The sequence below is a fragment of the Schistocerca gregaria genome, chromosome 10 (assembly GCF_023897955.1).
Source record: "Schistocerca gregaria isolate iqSchGreg1 chromosome 10, iqSchGreg1.2, whole genome shotgun sequence".
In the NCBI taxonomy this organism is placed as follows: domain Eukaryota; kingdom Metazoa; phylum Arthropoda; class Insecta; order Orthoptera; family Acrididae; genus Schistocerca; species Schistocerca gregaria.
Genome location: NC_064929.1, coordinates 79,555,711 through 79,577,918, shown reverse-complemented (window position 1 = coordinate 79,577,918; position 22,208 = coordinate 79,555,711). Strand labels below are relative to the sequence as shown.

The 22,208-nt window shown below is 44.1% G+C and overlaps 1 protein-coding gene across 1 annotated transcript in view; it reads left to right on the top strand.

Annotated features, from left to right (window-relative positions):
- Positions 1-22,208, top strand: part of LOC126293543 (transcription factor SPT20 homolog) — a 189,307-nt gene that overhangs the window by 139,400 nt on the left and 27,699 nt on the right. Inside the window, exons 5-6 of the mRNA XM_049986809.1 lie at positions 4,821-5,013; positions 17,099-17,287. Coding sequence (XP_049842766.1) covers positions 4,821-5,013; positions 17,099-17,287 — 382 coding nt within the window. The remainder of the gene's footprint in view (positions 1-4,820; positions 5,014-17,098; positions 17,288-22,208) is intronic.

The window sequence follows — 22,208 nt, the reverse complement described above, 5'->3', positions numbered from 1 at the left end:
CCCTCTGGTAGCTTCCTCTGCACGGGGAGCTAGGTAACCTGGAGAGAGAAAGGGGCACTCTTGGTGAACGCTTGGTGAGTACGGATCGTAGCTCTTAAGGGGGGTTTCAGGTGATAGGAATCAGGTTGAGTTAGGACTTCGTTGTGTTTAACTGGTGAAATACTTAAGAACTTCAGCTTAACTGAAGCGTGTGTAGCGAGTTATTTTTTTAATGAGGTTTAATCTTATATTTTGTGGAAATTTCTTTTGTCTTTGCGTGTCGATTTTGTGCCACGTGTTTGGTAATCAATGACCCTTCTGGTTCACCACGGCACCGCAATAGGCTTTATTTTAACAGTTTGCTTGTTTAATGAGCTACAATTTCTGCAAGAATATCTGTTCTTTCTTGCGTTTACTACAAAGCAGCACAACAGTTTAAGTCAGAATGCACCACGTGCCCTAGTTCGGCCGTTTGCAGGCAGCAGACGCAGTTAGTGTGTTGAATAATTACCGCACAGCCTTGTGTTTTGGTTAAACCTCTGTCCAGAATAGTGCATGTGTAGAATCGTAATGCAAATACCACTAAGATATTTTTATGGTATTAGTGCAAAGGAGATGATAGTATAACTGTCTCCCAACCCCGTGTTCTGTGTTTCTTCTTGGTGTAGTTAAATTGTGCTCCGTTTCATTCTCACGTAGTTCTTACTTAAATATTTCTAGTCAGTCACCAGTTATGTGTAGTTAGATGTGCAACCAAATATTTAGTTACAATAAATCCTTTGATGTCGATATTACCCCCTTACTCTGATTTCCATTCCTGAATTAATCAAGTTGCTTCATGCACGACATGGCGTGCTATTTATCTGGCTGCTTACAGAAATTTGCCTACTTGTAATTAAATTATTATAGTAATTGAACATAATTTTCCAGCTCCGTTTTTTCGAAATGGTTACGAAGGGCTTGGGTAGGGGCGACCCTGAATTTCTGAATTTTTATCATTATTTCTGTGAGAGAAACAGCTACAAATGCGAGATAACGTAAATGGCTCGATAAGAAACGTCGTAAATATAGTAATACGTTACAACGGGTTGTGAGTGATTTCAACGCTTCAAGAACGGTGATTTTAACGTCGTAGACCGGCATAGTGGTGGAAGAGAGAATGTTTTCGAAGATGCAGAATTGGAGACATTGCTGAGTGAAGACTTGCATCAAACTCAAGAAGGATTGGCACATTTAGTAGGAGTGACACGGCAAGCCATTTCAAAATGTCTCGAGGCTATGGGCATGATTCAGAAAGAAGGAACGTAGGTCCCGTGTGAGCTGAAGCCAAGAGGCGTTGAATGGCGTTTGTGTGTTTGTGAAAAGTTGCTTCAGAGGCAAAAACGGATGGGATGTATGCATCGCATTGTGACTGGGGACGAAAATGGGTTCATTACGATAACCCTAAACGAAAAAAATCATTGAGATATCCCGGGCATGCTTGCACGTCGACGGCCAAACCGTTTGTTTGAATACTCAATTAGTAGTGTAGCGCTTGACACAGTCACGTCGATTAAATATTTGGGCGTAACATTGCAGAGCGATATAAAGTGGGACAAGCATGTAATGGCAGTTGTGGGGAAGGCGGATAGTCGTCTTCGGTTCATTGCTAGAATTTTGGGAAGATGTGGTTCATCTGTAAAGGAGACCGCTTATAAAACACTAATACGACCTATTCTTGAGTACTGCTCGAGCGTTTGGGATCCCTGTCAGGTCGGATTGAGGGAGGACATAGAAGCAATTCAGAGTCGGGCTGCCAGATTTGTTACTGGCAGGTTTGATCATGACGTGAGTGTTACGGAAATGCTTCAGGAACTCGGGTGGGAGTCTCTGGAGAAAAGGAGGCGTTCTTTTCGTGAATCGCTACTGAGGAAATTTAGAGAACCAGCATTTGAGGCTGACTGCAGTACAATTTTCCTGCCGGGAACTTACATTTCGCGGAAATACCACAAAGATAAGATAAGAGAGATTAGGGCTCGTACAGAGGCATACAGGCAGTCATTTTTGCCTCGTTCTCTTTGGGAGTGGAACAGGGAGAGAAGATGCTAGTTGTGGTACGAGGTACCCTCCGCCACGCACCGTATGGTGAATTGCAGAGTGTGTATCTAGATGTAGATGTAGAATCTTCACGGCTCCAAGATCATGCTCTGCATTTGGTGGGACCAGCTCGGCGTCGTGTGCTATGAGGTGTTAAAAAACCAAGTGCTACAATCACGAACGCAATTAATGCGTTTGAGCAGAACATTAAAAGACAAACGACCGCAATACAGCGAGGTGCGCGATAAAGTGATTTTGCTGCACGACAACGCTCGATCCGTCGTTGCAAAGGAGGTCAAAACGTACTTGGAAACGTTAAAATGGGAAGTCCTACCCCACCGGCCGTATTCTCCAGACGCTACTCCCTCTGACTATCACCTGTTTAGATCAATGGTCTGGCTGAGCAACACTTCCGATCTCATGAAGAAGTCACAAAAAGATGAACAACGCGGGATTCGTGAACTGCCAGAAAGATGGCAGAAAGTAGTGGTCAGCGATGGGAAATACTTTGAATGATACATATGTAACCAATTTGTTCATTAAAGCCTCAAATGTTGGGGAAGAAAGGGCAGAAGCAAAGTAGTACACCCTGTGTTTTGTATTTACCTTATACCACACCAAAACCAAATGTAGCTACTACTGCATCGTGCACTGAGTAAGCAAAACAAATGTCTCTGCACTTTCCTATAGCGAGGTAATATATATAGAGAAACGAAAAATATTCTTCGTACACCATGCAGAAGGATTGGCGCTACTCACGCTGCATCATCCAGGTACGTCTTAATGAATGCCGTATGTTATTCCACCGAGAATCGGACATGTTCTAGTCAGCTCAATCAATGGGTATCATCTTCTACCTGTTGAGGATGCAGCTGCCAGGAAGGTCGCGTAGGGCTCTTCCTAAGTAATTGGAAAAGTATTGTCCATATTTTGGGTTCCGTACAATCTTGCAATGATACCGACTACCAATTTTTATATTTTGAAGACTACGTGGAGATGCACCATGGAAGATACGGCTGCAACAAAGGAAGTAGCCAAGATGTTTTAATTTTATTATCCATTTTATTGTGCCCGGTGCATGTTCCATTTTAGCGAGGGTTAACAGGTTCTTTTACTATTTATTATTCTGATGATGGAAGTTTGACCTCGGAAGCGCGACAACCTTAGTGTTTTACACTATAAACAAGTGGTTCAATACTTGAATGTTGCTCGTTTGTCTGGGATCCGAACCGGACAGGACTGAAAGACGACACAGGGAGGATCCAAAGAAGAGCAGCGCGTTTGTAACAGGTTCATTTAGCAAACGCGAAAGCGTCACAAGTGTGATGAGGCGACTGCAGCGGCAGACACTGCAACAGAGGCAGTCTGCTAACAAGGCATCGTAAGCTGTCTAAGCTGAATATATTGCTTCCCGCCACGTACGTATATCTCGAGAAAAGACCATGAACGTAAAGTTAGAGCGAGTCGCGTCCACGCGGAGGTTTACCAGCAATCGTTCTTCCCGTGACCCATTCGGCACTGGAAGAGGAAAGGGGACACAAAGTGTTTAGTTTTCTGACTACAAAAGTGTGTAATACGTATTATTTGTGGAGTAAATCGACGGACGTCTGTAGAAAGCTCTTGAAAGAACTGAGTATACCAACTACTTCCTCTCAGTATATTTACTCCTACATGAAATTTGTCCTAAATAATATATCTCTTTTTCCAACAAACAGCTCAGTTCATACATACAATACTAGCGGCCCACTACTCAGGAACTGTTCAATTATTTTCCAGCAAACATAAAAAATTTAGTTACAAATAAAGATCAGTTTAAAAGGAGACTGAAAGACTTACTAGTGGCCAACTCCTTCTACTCCAGTGACGAATTTTTTAATAGAAACAAATGATGTATTGTATATATTCATGCTATTAGTATTGTTATTTGAGATTTAAAAAAAAGACTTGTTCCACATCCACGAGGATCTCCTTAGCAGGGATCTATGGATCGAAAAACTAATCTAATCTACACAAAGTACCCTCCGCCACATAACATAACTTTGCTTGCAGCTTATAGATGCAGACGAAGGCAATGAAGTAAACGGAGTGGAGAGACTGTCTCACTGCCTACCCTGTCGCATCCAACCTGTGTGCAGGAAGAACTGACATCATCAAACAACCGAATGTTGCACCTACGTCTTAAGCACACGTTCGAGTCTTCTGCAGTTTTCATTATTTGTGTCGTGCTGAGCTACATCGCACTAGCACAGACAGAATTGATGGATACCAACGGGCATTCTAAAATTCCTTATACCGTTGTTAATTTTTGGTTCATCCTACATCTTCGTTTCTGGGTCATGACCTCGAGATTTTTGTACAGTGATAATGTATTGAAAGTGGCCTAGCAATTCGTGTAAAGAATGCTTTTTCCAAACTTTCTATAAAAGAAATTCTGCTATCAAGACATTGCTTTCGTTCAATTACTTTATTTATGACTGAACGTTTCTAAAACTGAAGACACTCCTCCGTGCTCTGCACTGCAGTCGATCTCTGGCAACGTCGTTCTCTGTTCGTTGGCTCACTGTGTTCTGTGATGTCAGACGCGCAGATCGAACCTAAACTCGGCCGCCGTCGTAAATGATGCGCACTTTAGTTCAGGAAATAAACAGCGAAATATGTAGGTCGCCGAAGCGGCTTCAGATCGAAAATTTTTAGCAGATAGTGAACTGTTCCGAAGCGGATATTTGAGACTTCATGCTACATCTGTACGTGTATTCTGTTCACAGAGCTAACACAGGCATCGCCGGGGAAGACATCCGCTCCAATGTCATCCCCTCCTCGTCGTCGCTGGTCCAGCAGAAGCCCGTCGTGACGTCAGAGCTGGTGAAGAGCATCTCCACCAACCTCCCCAGCGCACCAGCGGCCAACAACATCACCAACGGCACCTCCGGCGGAAAGCCAGAGGTCGCCATATTCCAGGTACGTGAAACGCACTCAGCGTTCTGAGCTGTTCTAAGTGTTTGAATACGTCACCTTTCAAAATCTTAACAATGTCAGTCACGTTTTTAGACACATGATAAAATATGCATCGCACTAACCACAACTACACTACTGGCCATTAAAATTGATACACCACGAAGATGACGTGCTGCAGACGAGAAATTTAACCGACAGGAAGAAGATGCTGTGATGTGCAAATGAGTAGCTTTCCAGAGCATTCTCACAAGGTTGGCGCCGGTGGAGGCACCTACAACGTACAGAGATGAAGAATGTTTCCAACTGATTTCTCATACAGAAACAGCAGTTGACCGGCGTTGCCTGTTGAAACGTTGTTGTGATGCCTCGTGTAAGGAGTAGAAATGCGTACCATCACGTTTCCGACTTTGATAAAAGCCGGATTGTAGCCTAACGCGATTGCGGTTTATCATATGGCGACATTGCTGCTCGCGTTGGTCGAGATCCAATGACTGTTAGCAGAATGGAGTTGGTGGGTTCAGGACGGTAATACGGTAAGCCGTGCTGGATACCAACGGCCTCGTATCACAGAAAATATTCGACTGCTGCCCTGGCCAGCACATTCTCCAGATCTCTCACCAATTGAAAACCTCTGGTCAATGGTGGTCGAGCAACTGGTTCGTCACAATACGTCAGTCACTACTCTCGATGAACTGTGGCATCGTGTTGAAGCTGCATGGGCAGCTGTACCTGTACACGCCATCCAAACTTTGTTTGACTCAATTTCCAGGCGTATCAAGGCCGTTGTTACGGCTAGAGGTGGTTGTTCTGGGTACTGATTTCTCAGGACGTATGCACCCAAATTGCGTGAAAATGTAATCACATGTCAGTTCTAGTACAATATATTTGTCCAGTGAATACCCATTTATCATCTGCATTTCTTCTTGGTGTAGCAGTTTCAATGGCCAATAGTCTACATTTGCAATGTGGCTGAAATTATTTGACTTTTGTCTACTGCATAATCTAGGGGTCTATGTTCCCACATTCACTGTTCGAAAATTACTATGCTTATTAATTATCAGTTGGTTAATTTGAAGAAACACGCTCAACATTATCTGAATATTTTCTACAGAAAAACTAACAACATTAATACATGTTTACATGCGAGTACCGCTAACATATTGACAACCAAATATTTATAAGCAAAGTTTTCTACATGGCGGCGACAGCTGACACATATCCAGTTCGTCAGAGAGCTCACAGTCACTTATCGTCGAAAGAGTTCTACTATATATATAAACGTAATGAGGTCATCATTTCGAAACACCTCTGTTAAGTCTACAGAAAGGATAATTTAAATTTAAGAATAGAATTTTTAGAGGGGAACATAGTGTAGAATCAGAGTTCGGTAGTTGCAGATCAAAATTATAGTATATCAGCAAATAATTTAACGTCTAAGTACAGCAAAGCCACGGAAGCTCCGTCATGGAGAAGGCAGTCAAGTTAAACTCTTGTGATGAAAAACGTATAAAAAGGCCTGATCGTCATTATTGCCGCTTTCTTTCCTTGATTGTTTCGTTAAAGGGAAGGGAACCCGTGTCAGTCAGCGAGGCAATAATTAGATTAGACTTTATCGTGTTAAGATTCACGATTAACTGTTAGATTATTACGGAGATTAAAAGTGATGTAGTGTACGATCTCTGGCTGTTTGTAGCAATGGAGTATTAAGGGGATTTTAGGACTTTACTGCTACATTGGAACTTTACGGACATATAGTCGACAGAAACTCAAAGTATCTGCTGATACGAGGGAATTCAGAGGTAGCGGTATTCAGTTATTAACGTGTGGACTTCTCAAAGTGTGGTGTGCCATTAGTTGCGAATCTGGACGTAGAGCGCGTGCATATCGGCATTTGCGGACTATTTAGATTTCTCCAGGCTAGGAACGTTTTAAATAGACCATCATCCATCACCATCTTAATCCTTGAATATAGAGTGAAAGTGAAATTCACGAGTGTTTACTTATTTCATTTACCTAGTACTAATCAGTGAAGGTTTTACGGAACCAAAGCTATTCAGCAGTAAGTCAGCACCATCTAGCAGAAAGCGTAGGCCTTAACTAACACGCTAACTGAAGTAAACGTTTACATGTTTTACGGACTGCTTAATATGAACTTTTGTGACTCTTTCACGTCGCCACTGCCTCCGAAAGGTGGCGCAGGCTGTCTTCATCATAAATGGGGAGAGTTTTAGCCGGGCAAATTACTAAATAAAAGCGATATTTACAAGACTCGCAGTAATAGCGAAACACAAGGACCGCACCTTATCGGACAGTCGTCAAAAGCAAAGCCGTAAAACCTACCGACGATACGCATCTACGAGCAGACGTCGACGTGGAGTACCTAAAAAGGAAACCACGAGAGAGTTGGGAATGCTTCAATTTGTAAGGCAAATGCCTTTTTAATAACATCATTCTTAGTCAATGACAAATGCAAATGAACGGACGGGAAAATTTAAATGGTGTCCCTCACAAAATACCAGTTATTTTCATATCGATTCTGTTATAAGTATTTGATTGACCTTAGCTTGCAAGAACAAGGCAATAAGTCTGACGAGTAAGAATGAAAGTAACTACTCTTTCCGCAAATATTAAGACTGTACAGCACTCGTGGCTGCCGCATCGCGGTCGTGAAGTGGGGCCGAGGCAGTTCCAGATAAGTTTTATAGTCTGACGACAATTTATGGATTTATAGTTATAGCTTGATGATGTCCACTATGGAAAGGCGGTAGTTACTGTTATTCGGAAGAAGGTTGGGTTATCCCGACTGAAACCTAGGTAAATTCTAGGCAAACAGCGCAACTGAGGCTGTTAAGTATTAAAATTAATATTTACACAGTTGCTGACAGGGCCGCGAAATGTTGAAGATATTTAAAAATGTACTGTCCATGTTTCACATCCATACATGGCTACACTCCATACAAATACTTTTAGAAAAGGCTTCCTCACACTTGACTGTATACTCGATGTTAACAAATTTCTCTTCTTCAGAAACGCTTTCCTTGCCATTGCCAGACTACATTTTACATCCTCTCCACTTCGACTATCATCAGTTATTTTGCTCCCCAAATATTGAAACTGACTTACTAGTTAAAGAGTTCCATTTCCTAATCTAATTCCCTCAGCATCACCTCATTTAATCACATTGCATTATCCTCGTTTTGATTTTTATGCACCTCAGGATAGGCAATACAACTTGCTTCATTTGTTCCCAGGGCAGATGACTTACACTGGTGAGCCAAAACATTGCGACCACCTTCTTAATAGGTTGTTTGTCCGTCCTTGGACCGAAATACATCACTATTTCTGCCTATCAGGTATCCATCAATTTGTTGGTAGGTTTGTGGTGGTATGCGGCGTTAGATGTCGGTGCACAGATCAGGTAACTGACGTAAATAACGCGCCGCTGACTCGAGGATGCGGCGATGGCGCCCGACAGCGATCTTGATGGGTTCCAGAGGATTCACGTCAGGCGCATTTGGTCCCCGAGACATCAACGTCACTTCGCTATAATGTTTCTCAAGCCACCGTAGCACGGTTCTGGCTCCGAGGCACGGACAATTAAACTGCTGAAAGATGACATCGCTGTCAGCAAAGACATCAAAAATAAAAGGATACAAATGGTTCGTAGCTGTCAGCGTCTCTTCGATTACTACCATAGCTCCCATGAAAGCACAGGAGAATGTCTCCCGTAGCACAATACTGCTCCCACCAACCTGCGTCCGTGGGGCGCTGCACGTTTCGAGCCGCCGTTCACCCAGATGACGGCGTTTGTGGAGGCGACCGTCGATCTAGTGTAGCAAAAAATTGGATTCACTCGGAGAGCCGACACGTTTCCATTGATCGGCGGTCGAATCCCGATGGTCCCCTGCCCACTGCAGACGTAATTGACAATGTCATTGGGTCAACATGTGAACACGTAAGGATGGTCTACTGCAGAGTTGCATGTTGAACAGTGTACGATGAACAGTGTGCTCCGAAACACCAGCATTGTGCTCTTTCGACAGATATGCCGCAGATCACCATCTATGCCACTTTACAGAGCAGACAAACCTCCGAACAGCATATTGTGTGAAGAGCAATGGACGTACAACAATTTAGTGCCTAAAGGTAGTTTCACTGTCCTCATATCTCTTCGTAGATGAACACGACAGTAGCACGTGAACATTCGACCAGCTTCGCCGTTTCAGACATAATCGTTCACAGGCTCTGCGTAATAATAATTACGTCGTGTTCAGAAACTCTCTCCGCAGTGCCGTATGATTGTTCGCCTGGCTGGGTTACTTCCCTTCAAGTGGACTCTCCCAACATTCCACTGTTTCGTTTACCTCAGCCAGCGTCAGTAGCATCGTTGGTGTGTGTCGTTACGTGTTGACGTGAACGTCTCAGTTCCTTTGTTTCGTTTTTGTCACTGTTAAAATGCTAACCACTCAAGAACGTGTGTGTTTAGTCGAACAAGTGTTCAAAGCTGGCGGCAAATACACAGTTTCAGTTCGTCAAACATTTAATTCAGTTTTCCCGGAGACAACACTCCCACATCGCGATACTGTGCGAGATTTTATTAACAAATTTCGAAGTACGGGTTCAGTGACAGATGTAGTCGTCCTAGCGTTTTGTCTGAGGATAAACTACTCGATATTGACGATAAAATGTCCATCAGTCCGAACAAGTCAGTAAGAAAACACGCCCAGGTTCAAATGGCTCTGAGCACTATGGGACGTAACTGCTGAGGTCATCAGTCCCATAGAACTTAGAACTACTCAAAACCTAACTAACTTTTCCCATACAAAGTGACATCCATGCCCGAGGCAGGATTCGAAGCTGCGACCGTAACGGTCGCGTGGTTCCAGACTGTAGCGCGTAGAACGGCTCGGCCACCCTGGCCGGCTATTCACCCAGGAAGTCGATGTTAGTGACGTAACGGTGCACACAACTGTAAGGAAAAAATTAGAACTTTTCCCATACAAAGTGACAGTCGTGCAAGAACTGAAAAATACTAGTCATGGCAAGCGACTGCATTATTGTCAATGGTTCAAAAATTTCGTTCAACAAAATGGAAGGGATATTCTTAATGAAACGATTTTCACTGATGAGACGTGGTTCCATTTATCCGGGTGCATGAACTCACAAAATTCTCGTATGTGCAGTACTGCAAATCCATTGTGTATTAATGAGGAACCACTTCATTCTGTGAAAATAGGAGTTTGGATTGCCATTTTAGACGTCAGATTGTGGGTTCTATATTTTTCAACGAAACAACAAACGCACAACGATACTGCAGTGATATTCTGTACCAACTCATAGGATAACTTGTGCTAAGTGAAATACTGAACGGTTATTTTTAACAAGATGGTGCAACCGCGCATACAGCTCGCGTTTCAATGTCACAGCTTGCTGGTGTTTTTGGTGACCGCATAATTTCACAGGGACTTTGGCCTCCACGAACGTCTGACCTAGCACCAACTGAAGTTTTATTCTGGCGTGTAGCGAAAGCACCTGTCTATAAAAACCGTCCAAAATCCATCGATGAACTGAAAACTGCAATATCCACTTTCACTGCTTCTGCTTGTGTTTGCAAACAATAGGGGGACACTTTCAACATTTCATGTGAAAATTTGTTAGTAAAAATGAATATTCAGTAAGTTAATAACTTGTATCTCACTGAGTATCATTTCGGTACATTCACAGCGGCATACGGCACGCGCGGTTAACAATCATACGGCACAGCTGAGAGACTTTTTGAACACCCCGTCTAATAATTTGGCCTTTGTCAAACTCTCTTATTTCAATGGATTTCCCCATTTGGATCCCTATATTTTCTAGGTTAATACCCCTTTCATGTCTGCTCCGCTTAAATTCTTTTGTTTCCGCGTCATGTGCACGCAATGCATAAAAGATCGCGGTCTTAATGGTTTGGCTTATAAGTGTAAGTTGGGTTGCCTATCTTCAGGTGTATGAAACATTTTTACATTTTTCGGACCAACTTTTTTTTTTTCTCGAACTTATCTCTTCTAGCGCAGAAAAGATCGATCGGTTACTTCCAGCGCTGCGCTTTAACAACATTTTTCAGCAGATGACATTCTGACAACTGTTCACAATCAAAGCTGTTGTAAAGGTGGCCAGGACATTGGCAGTCTGTTCTCGTCTCCATAAAGCAGTTGCGATGGACAGGTGTCGAAGTTGAAATATCGTTGGCTGACTTTTTATGGTTACCCTGTCGAAGAATTTAGAAGAATTTATGGAGAGGAATTTACGGCTGTCTTGCTTAACGCGGAGTTTCCATATCAAGACTCAGTGTTGCTACGAAGTTCATTCGAGTCGTAAGGTCCCCAATTTTTCTTTTCCACAAAATATTAACTCAGACAATCTGAATGCTCTGTCATCTGCCATAGTTTCCTCCCTGCAGCTTTACACTCTTTTCACAACGTCGACCCCATGGCTGTTGTGAATGTTTCTTGAGGAATTTGCTTTGTTTACTGGAAGATCGCTGATGCAATAGTGGCAAGACTGGAGAATATGGGAAAGCAGATCACGTGTTATTGCTGGGAAAAGCCAGTCGTCTCTAGAAGCCGGACTTGGTGAATAAAGATCATGAGAAGCATTTAAAAGTTTTTTTTTCATGAAGAAACTTCCGCACCGCATTCGGCCAAGGTGCTGGTTCATCGTCTTGCTGGAATAGCATGTGTGTAGCGTTTTACAGCCTCTGTGCTGGAATGATCTTTCTTTATACCGCGCTTTGCTAGCTTGCATCAGTTACACAAAATGGCTCAAATGGCTCTGAGCACTATGGGACTAAACATCTGAGGTCATGAGTCCCCTAGAACTTAGCACTACATAAACCTAACTAACCTAAGGACCTCACACACATCCATGCTCGAGGCAGGATTCGAACCTGCGACCGTAGCGGTCGCGTAGTTCCAGACTGAAGCGCATAGAACCGCTCGGCCACCACGGCCAGCTGCATCAGTTACTATTGGGCCCTTTGAGACATACTGATGCCATAACGCTGTCACATCGTCAACATCATTTTTTCAACACTGGTCCATTGCCGAAAATTATTTTCTGTCCTGGTGAGTCTGTGTAGTTCGCTGGACCAAAAGATTGGTTCCATGTCTTATCTAGTCTCAAAACTGGCGAAAGAAAAGTTGCATTCATGCTGTGATCACGTTTCAATACTACCAAGTGTGCAGTCTTGCAGTCGCCTATCACCATTCACGGATCCTATGTCAGGGACGCACCATACATCACCATAGAGGATTGCGTGAAAAGTTCCCAAGTATGGAGCTGATACCTTTCACGCTCAAACCTAGATCCCTGAGACCAACTCCTCACACTTTCTTGGCCTTGTCATACCATCTGGTGACGGAGCACGTGTGCTTTCGGGAAATATTTCCTGGATTTTCCAGCTGCATCAAGTGATTAAAATCACACGAGTTTTCGGCCGAACATTGGCCATCTTCAGGTGCTCAGTCATAGTGCTTTACAAGGACTGAGGAGTGCTTGGCCGAAGACTCGTATCATTTCGTCACTTGACGTGACTGTAAACTCTGCTGCATTCTTACAAGTTTGATTTTTGTTACCACAAAACGTTTGGCTTTGTTGGAACTGTGGCACCAACATTTATGATGCCGTCACTACACCTCTAACACTATTGTCGATCAAGTTTGCCACACAAGCGAAAAAACCGGATGATTACTAGTTGTTATAGTAATGGCACCCTCGCCATTTCTAGAACAAAATCGCTGATCACTCCGACTGCACCCTCTGTGGTTTTGTGTGCCGTACCGTGCTGCATACATAAAGGGGTCCCCCACATTTTGAGGTGAAATGCACGCTTCTCTGTACTCCCTGCCCCGATAAGGCAAAGTGGGAGACCTTTGAACTTGAATACCCTCGTAAAGGTAAACAGTTGTCTTGAAAACAAAACGACGTATCCTAAGCTTGTGATACCTATGTCTTTTTGTAGCTCGGTGCAATATTGGGCTATATATTTATTGCATACTTCTCTGTTGTAAATTAAACACTGATAGGTCTACGTAACTGCAGTATCTGTAATGTTAATTTAGGAGTTTATTCGAGTTGTCGGAGGGTGGGAACCCCATACGCAGTTCCTCTATGAAAAAGGGTTCCCTGCGAGAACAAGATTTTCCACGACCCCGGCAATAGCTGTGTGTGTGCATTGTGCTACCAACCCTGTCACCAGGTGTAAAAAACGAGTAAATTCACTGTCAGAACTCTGTAAAAAGCAAACAATGTGACCACTGAAATGTGACGAACAAAGTGTGATATCACAAAGCTATGTAATTTGTGTAACTTATGCATAACCTGTGCGCATTTATTCTAATACTATTCTAATAACGTAATCTAAATGGATGACAGGGACTTCACTGTAGAGTGATTCCAATGCAGAAAACAGCACCAAAAACTACATAAATAATAAACTCTGTGCAAGCTCCAAATATGAAACTATGTTACAATGAGATTTATACATTCATAATTTTATTTTTGTACGCTCACCAATCTACTTTGGTGATTCACCATGAACGATGAAGTTCGCTGAGGTGGATTGGTTTACTTGGCTCCACAGAACACATGGCATGGATATCTGTGGACACAGCCAGTAGCTGCAGTGGCAACCATCTGGATGGCTGACGGATATCGAATTGTGACATTAGCCAATGTGGCCATAATGTGGTGGTAATGCGAAAGGCTGAAAGTGAGGGCAGCACCTTTTCGGACCATGTATTCTGGAGGGCAGATAGTACCTCACGTGATCTTACCTCATATACAGAGTGATCAAAACGTCAGTATATATTTGAAAACTTAATAAACCACGGAATAATGTAGACAGAGAGGTAAAAATTGACACACATGCTTGGAATGACTATTAGAACAAAAAAAGTAGGCAAAATGTCCGACAGATAGCGCTGGACAGCAAAACTGCTACCGTGACGGGTGAGAGGTACGCCGATATGTTACAGAATCGCATCATCCCCAGCCTGGCTGATAAACACCCGCTGGAACGTACGATGATTAGTAGAAGCGTCATTTGGTGATGATCGTGTGCTCAGCCGCCACTTTCGTCACGCTTGGCCTCCCAGGTCCCCAGACATCAGTCCGTGCGATTACTGGCTTTGCGGTTACCTGAAGTCGCAAGTGTATCGTGATCGACCGACACCTCTAGGGATGCTGAAAGGCAACATCCGACGCCAATGCCTCACCATAACTCCGAACATGCTTTACAGTGCTGTTCACAGCATTATTCCTGAGGAATGATGGTGGACATCTTGAGTATTTCCTGTAAAGAACATCAGTTTTGCTGTGTCTTACTTTGTTATGCTAATTATTGCTATTCTGATCAGATGAAGCGCCATCTGTCGGACAATTTTTGAACGTTTGTATTTTTTTGGTTCTAATAAAACCTCAAACCCCATGTCATTCCAAGCATGTGTGTCAATTTGTACTTCTATCTACATTATTCCGTGATTTATTCAGTTTTCTAATTTATACTGACTTTTTGTGCTGATCTTACCTCATATGAGGCAATATCAAGTTGATGTTACCTCATATATACACTCCTGGAAATTGAAATAAGAACACCGTGAATTCATTGTCCCAGGAAGGGGAAACTTTATTGACACATTCCTGGGGTCAGATACATCACATGATCACACTGACAGAACCACAGGCACATAGACACAGGCAACAGAGCATGCACAATGTCGACACTATTACAGTGTATATCCACCTTTCGCAGCAATGCAGGCTGCTATTCTCCCATGGAGACGATCGTAGAGATGCTGGATGTAGTCCTGTGGAACGGCTTGCCATGCCATTTCCACCTGGCGCCTCAGTTGGACCAGCGTTCGTGCTGGACGTGCAGACCGCGTGAGACGACGCTTCATCCAGTCCCAAACAGGCTCAATGGGGGACAGATCCGGAGATCTTGCTGGCCAGGGTAGTTGACTTACACCTTCTAGAGTACGTTGGGTGACACGGGATACATGCGGACGTGCATTGTCCTGTTGGAACAGCAAGTTCCCTTGTCGGTCTAGGAATGGTAGAACGATGGGTTCGATGACGGTTTGGATGTACCGTGCACTATTCAGTGTCCCCTCGACGATCACCAGAGGTGTACGGCCAGTGTAGGAGATCGCTCCCCACACCATGATGCCGGGTGTTGGCCCTGTGTGCCTCGGTCGTATGCAGTCCTGATTGTGGCGCTCACCTGCACGGCGCCAAACACGCATACGACCATCATTGGCACCAAGGCATTCGTCCCTCCATTCACGCCTGTCGCGACACCACTGGAGGCGGGCTGCACGATGTTGGGGCGTGAGCGGAAGACGGCCTAACGGTGTGCGGGACCGTAGCCCAGCTTCATGGAGACGGTTGCGAATGGTCATCGCCGATACCCCAGGAGCAACAGTGTCCCTAATTTGCTGGGAAGTGGCGGTGCGGTCCCCTACGGCACTGCGTAGGATCCTACGGTCTTGGCGTGCATCCGTGCGTCGCTGCGATCCGGTCCCAGGTCGACGGGCACGTGCACCTTCCACCGACCACTGGCGACAACATCGATGTACTGTGGAGACCTCACGCCCCACGTGTTGAGCAATTCGGCGGTACGTCCACCCGGCCTCCCGCATGCCCACTATACGCCCTCGCTCAAAGTCCGTCAACTGCACATACGGTTCACGTCCACGCTGTCGCGGCATGCCACCAGTGTTAAAGACTGCGATGGAGCTCCGTATGCCACGGCAAACTGGCTGACACTGACAGCGGCGGTGCACAAATGCTGCGCAGCTAGCGCCATTCGACGGCCAACACCGTGGTTCCTGTTGTGACCGCTGTGCCGTGCGTGTGATCATTGCTTGTACAGCCCTCTCGCAGTGTCCGGAGCAAGTATGGTGGGTCTGACACACCGGTGTCAATGTGATCTTTTTTCCATTTCCAGGAGTGTATATAAATATATATATATATATGTGTGTGTGTGTAACTTGAGCTTGTAAGCTGCTACTGATCGCTTGCGCACGTGAATAACTCATGTAAGAAAGTTTCCTCCCCCTCCCAAATTATGCCCTCTCTCAGTCCATTTCTCCCTCCTATCAACTATGATCCTCACCTCCCCCTTTCTCCCTCTGCTCCCTCTGTCCTTTCCCCAGGCTTCCTCTCCCCTCCCCCCCCCCTACCATCCTGATTTTTCTCCGCATACCCACTCCTTCACTCCATTCTCTCCCCCTGAGTCATTTTTCGCTCCCATCCACTGTCTTACTCTCCTTTCTCGTGTCGATACTACTGTCCCCATTTTTCTGTGCCCTCTCCCTCCATCGGCTCCTCCCATTTTTTTTTTGTTTTTCCTGTCCTCCCTCCTTCCCCTCCATCTGTCCAGGTACACCTTTCCCCCGCCCCCCCTCCCATACTCATATCCTTTCGTACTCTATCGTGTAGTTTTCCGTAAGTGTTCAGTGTCCTGCTACCCCTTTTTAAAGTATTGCGAACAGAAACCAGACCTGTCGCTGTGTTTTTTTTTTTTAATTCTGCCTGTCTAACTCCCAAGTGTTTTTTATCAGCATCACTGACCCCTCTGTTTTTTTGCGTTTTCTTCACAATTTTAGCGCCATGTACAAGTTTTAAACAGTCACCGTTTTTATTGTTATAGCTCCTCATTATGTTTTTTAATTTTATCTGCAGAGCGGCGTATTACGTTGCTGCCCTCTCTGGGAGGGGGGGGGGGGGGGGGGAGGAATTGATATACCAAAAAGAAAAAAAAATTGGGTTAGATAGAGCAGGAATCAGTCGTAGAATGAAGTTGCTTTAATATGACATTTATAGTCACAACGCAGATCAGATTTCGACCTGTGTCATATTAAAGCAACTTAATTCTACGTCTGATTGCTGCTCTATCTAAACCAAATAACCACGGTCGTTGAGTGCACCCACCCTATGGAGGACAACCTGAAGAAAAAAAATGTCGCACTTAATGCGACACTGGGAAATATAGACTGAGGCGATTAGCGTGACGTGACGTGTGTGTGTGTGACGTGTTCTCCAGGCGCCGCTGGTGGCGGCGTTCACGCTGCACCACGACCTGACCGGCCTGCCGCAGAGCGTGGAGCCGCTGGTGGAGGCTCCAGTGGCGTCTCCAGTCGCCTTCCAGCAGCAGCTGCTCGCCGTGCACCAGCGACACGTCTTCCTCAAGCAGCAGCGCCAGAAGATAGAGGAGCTGGAGAGGCAGCGGCAGGTGCGTTAACATCAACTGTCCGTTACTGTATACAGCTGGAGGAGGTTTTGCAACAGCTAACGTTAGCGTGCAAGTTGAATTACAGGCCGCATATTCCAAGCCATTTCAAGAGGTGATGAATTTGTTATCAGTCTTCAGAAATTACACTACTGGCCATTAAAATTGCTACACCAAGATGATGACGTGCTACAGACACGAAATTTAGCCGTCAGGAAGAAGATGTTCTGATATGCAAATGATTAGCTTTTCAGAGCATTCACACAAGGGTGGCGCCGGTGGCGACACGTACAACCTGCTGACATGAGGAAAGTTTCCAACCGATTTCTCATACACAAACAGCAGTAGACCGGCGTCGCCTGGTGAAACGTTGTTGTGATGCCTTCGTGTAACGAGGAGAAATGCGTACCATCACATGTCCGACTTTGATAAAGGTTGTATTGTAGCCTATCGCGATTGCGGTTTACCGAATCGCGACATTGCTGCTCGCGTTGGTTGAGAATGGAATCGGTGGCTTCAAACGCCGTGCTGGATCCCAACGGCCTCGTATCACTAACAGTCGAGATGACAGGCATCATATCCGCATGGCTGTAACGGATCGTGCAGCCACGTCTCGATCCCTGAGTCAACAGATGGGGACGTTTGCAAGACAACAACCATCTGCACCAACAGTTCGACGACGTTTGCAGCAGCACGGACTATCAGCTCTGAGACCATGGCTGCAGTTACCCTTGACGCTGCATCACAGACCGGAGCGCCTGCGATGGTGTACTCGACGACGAACCTGGGTGCACGAATGGCAAAACGTCATATTTTCGGTCGAATCCAGGTTCTGTTTACACCATCTTGATGGTCGCATCCGTGTTTGGCGACATCGCGGTGAATGCACATTGGAAGCGTGTATTCGTCATCACCATACTGGCGTATCACCCGGCGTGATGGTATGGGGTGCCATTGGTTACACGTTTCGGTCACCTCTTGTTCGCATTGACGGCACTTTGAACAGTGAACGTTATACTTCAGATGTGTTACGACCAGTGGCTGTCCCCTTCCTTCGATCCCTGCGAAACCCTACTTTTCAGCACATTCTCCACATCTCTCACCAATTGGAAACGTCTGGTCAATGGTGGCCGAGCAACTGGCTCGTCACAATACGCCAGTCACTACTCTCGATGAACTGTGGTATCGTGTTAAAGCTGCATGGGCAGCTGTACCTGTACACACCATCCAAGCTCTGTTTGACTCAATGCCCAGGCGTATCAAGGCCATTATTACGGCCAGAGGGGGTTGTTCTCGGTACTGATTTCTCAGGATATATGCACCCAAATTGCGTGAAAATGTAATGACATGTCAGTTCTAGTATAATATATTTGTCCAATGAATACCCGTTTATCATCTGCATTTCTTCTTGGTGTAGCAATTGTAATGGCCAGTAGTCTACTTTACACTGTCAAGTATAAAATTAGCGCCTGACAACAACATTGGCAGTCAAATAGCGATATGTGGATTACATAAAAAATATTTCCAGTAAGCTGCTGAGCAATTTGTTGATTCTGTACTGTAGCCCTATTTTGATGTAAGTGCTATTTTTATCAAATCCTTGAATTAATACGAACAGTATAGATATCATCGATGTGGAGGTAGTTCGAGTAAAAAATGTTCGGCAGTTTTAATTCTGTTTAGTTCTTCTTTACGTACGTACATTTTCATCTTTGTGTTGTCGTTGTTTTCTGTCTTTATATGTTATATATTCAAGTAATTTTGACAGTTGGTTTGAAGTTTAACAGCTATTTAACGTACTCCAAAGATGCTGTATGTTTACATTTATTTATATTTATCATAGATAATATTCAGGCTGTCGTCTATAATTGTTAGACTGTGTGTGCAGTCTTTAAGTTTCATTCTTTAAGGCTTATAGTTTTAAAAGGTTAATAAAATGTTCAACTTAGTGTTTGCGTTTTAGTTTTTGTTTTCGTCTAAAATATTTTGCAGTTGATGTTGCATGTATACATAAATTCGAGTTTGTTCTAAAGCATTTATGATTATACTTTTCGGAATTTTGTGTATTATTTGGAGCTCATCATTTATGTTTTCTGATTTGTGATACAATGGATAAAATTTAGCACGATATCTTTTAGAAGGTTATCCAACAATTGTATCAATCAATGCCAAGCCGAATAACTATTTCCACAAGGTACAGGGGTGAACCAATGCGTAACTGACTTGATGAATTTGTGAAGTTGTTTGTCTTGAACAGATCATTCAAATTTATGAAATTGTAATCAGTTTCGTCACATATACCGATTTCCCTCGTGTTTCGATATTTCCTTCATTGTACGTCGTCTTTCTTTTTCTTTATTGTCTCTGAGTGTATTATAAGTGGTTCAAAATGGCTCTGAGCACTATCGGACGTAACTTCTGAGGTCATCAGTCCCCTAGAACTACTTAAACCTAACTACCCTAAGGACATCACACACATCCAAGGCCGAGGCAGGATTCAAACCTACGACAGTAGCGCGTAGAACCGCATTATAAGTGGCAACTGACCCTTAACATAGAGAAATGTAATGTATTGCGAATACATAGAAAGAAGGATCCTTTATTGTATGATGATATGATAGCAGAACAAACACTGGTAGCAGTTACTTCTGTAAAATATCTCGGAGTATGCGTACGAAACGATTTCAAGTGGAATGGTCATATAAAATTAACTGTTGGTAAGTCGGGTGCCAGGTTGAGTTTCATTGGGAGAAAATGTAGTCCATCAGCAAAGGAGGTGGCTTACAAAACACTCGTTCGACCTATACTTGAGTACTGCTCATGAGCGTGGGATCCGTACCAGGTCGGGTTGACAGAAGAGATAGAGAAGATCCAAAGGAGAGCGACGCGTTTCGTCACAGGGTTATTTGGTAAGCGTGACAGCGTTACGGAGAAGTTTAGCAAACTCAAGTGGCAGACTCTGCAAGAGAGGCGCTCTGCATCGCGGTGTAGCTTGCTGTGCAGGTTTCGAGAGGGTGCGTTTCTGGATGAGGTATCGAATATATTGCTTCCCCCTACTTATACCTCCCGAGGACATCACGAATGTAAAATTATATTCGAGCGCGTACGGTGGCATTTCGGCTGTCGTTCTTCCCGCGAACCGTACGCTACTGGAACAGGAAAGGGAGGTAATGACAGTGGCGCGTAAATTGCCCTCCGCCACACACCGTTGGGTGGCTTGCGGAGTATAAATGTAGATGTTGGTGTAGATAAGGGCTGATCAAAAAGTTTCCGTTTGAGGGTGTTGCTGCAGCATATATACAATGTAGCGGGACTCCGTTGCTAGTGTATAATCACCGACATGTAGGCAAAGGATTAATTTAGCATTCGCGTCTTTCCAATGTTCATGTGGTATATGCAGTACGGCAACTTTATTAGCAAATGTGTCCAGAGAGGTCCGACATCGTATTAGTCTTTTCTTGGCTGCTGAAAGATAAACATAGGCAGACGTCCTCTGGAGAACTAAGAATGCGTTTGGGGGAGCATGTCTGTCGAAAACCATTGTTGTGGGACGGTGCAAAAAGTTCCGTGTTGGTCCGCTTCGACACAAGACTTTGGTCGATCTGGGAGTCCAACCTCATCCACTGCAAACAACAAGACAACAAGCTGATGATGCGATTCGGGTGGGTCGGCTCAAAACCATCCACCCAGCAGCATCCACAATTAAGGCGGAACATCCGGGAAAACTACGTTAAGGGGTGCTCCTGCTTCATGGTAACACACATGCCCATATCGCAAATGTCGTAACGTCGAAGTTACACCATCTCAATTGGGAGACACTCGAACACCCACCTAACAGTCCTGATCTATCCAAACGTTATTATCACGCCTTCGGTCCTTCAAAAAAAGTGTAACGTATTACTATGTTTACGACGTTATCTCGCATTTCTCGCTGCTTCTCTCACACAAATAATGACAAAAATTCCTAAACACTTGGAAAAAAACGGAGCTGGAAAATTATTAGTTTAATTACTTTAATAATTAAATTACAAGTACGCAAATTTCTTTAAGCAACCAGATAAATAGCACTCCATGTCGTGCATGAAGCAACTTGATTAATTCAGGATTGGAATTCTGAGTAAGGGGGTAATACTGACAGCAAACAATTAACTTTCACGTCAATTATTTATTGTAACTAAATATTTGGTTGCACATCCTAACTACACATAACTGGTGCCTGACTCGAAATATTTAAGTAAGAACTACGTGAGAATGAAACACAGCACAATTTAACTACAGCAAGAAGAAACACAGAACACGGGGGTGGGAGACAGTTATACTATCATCTCCTTTGCATTAATACCATAAAAATATCTCAGTGAGATTTGCATTACAATTCTACGCATGCTCTATTTTGGACAGAGGTTTAACCAATACACGAGGTTGTGCGATAATTATTCAACATACTAACTGCGTCTGCTGCCTGCAAACGGCCGAACTAGAGCACGTGGAGCATTCTGACTCAAACAGTTGTGCTGCTTTGTAGAAAGCGCACGAAAGAACAGATATTCTTGCAGAAATTGTAGCTCATTAAACAAGCAAACTGTTAAAATGAAGCCTATTGCGGTGCCGTGGTGAACCAGAAGGGTCATTGATTACCAAACACGTGGCACAAAATCGACACGCAAAGACAAAAGCAATTTTCACAAAATATGAGATTAAAGTTTATTAAAAAATAACTCGCTACACACGCTTCAGTTAAGCTGAAGTTCTTAAGTATTTAACCAGTTAAACACAACGAAGTCCTAACTCAACCTGCTTCCTATCAAATGAAACCCCCCCTAAAGAGCTATGATCCGTACTCACCAAGCGTTCAAGAAGAGCGCCGCTTTCTCTTTCGAGATTACCTAGCTCTCCGTGCAGCGGAAGCTACCAGAGGGGTAGC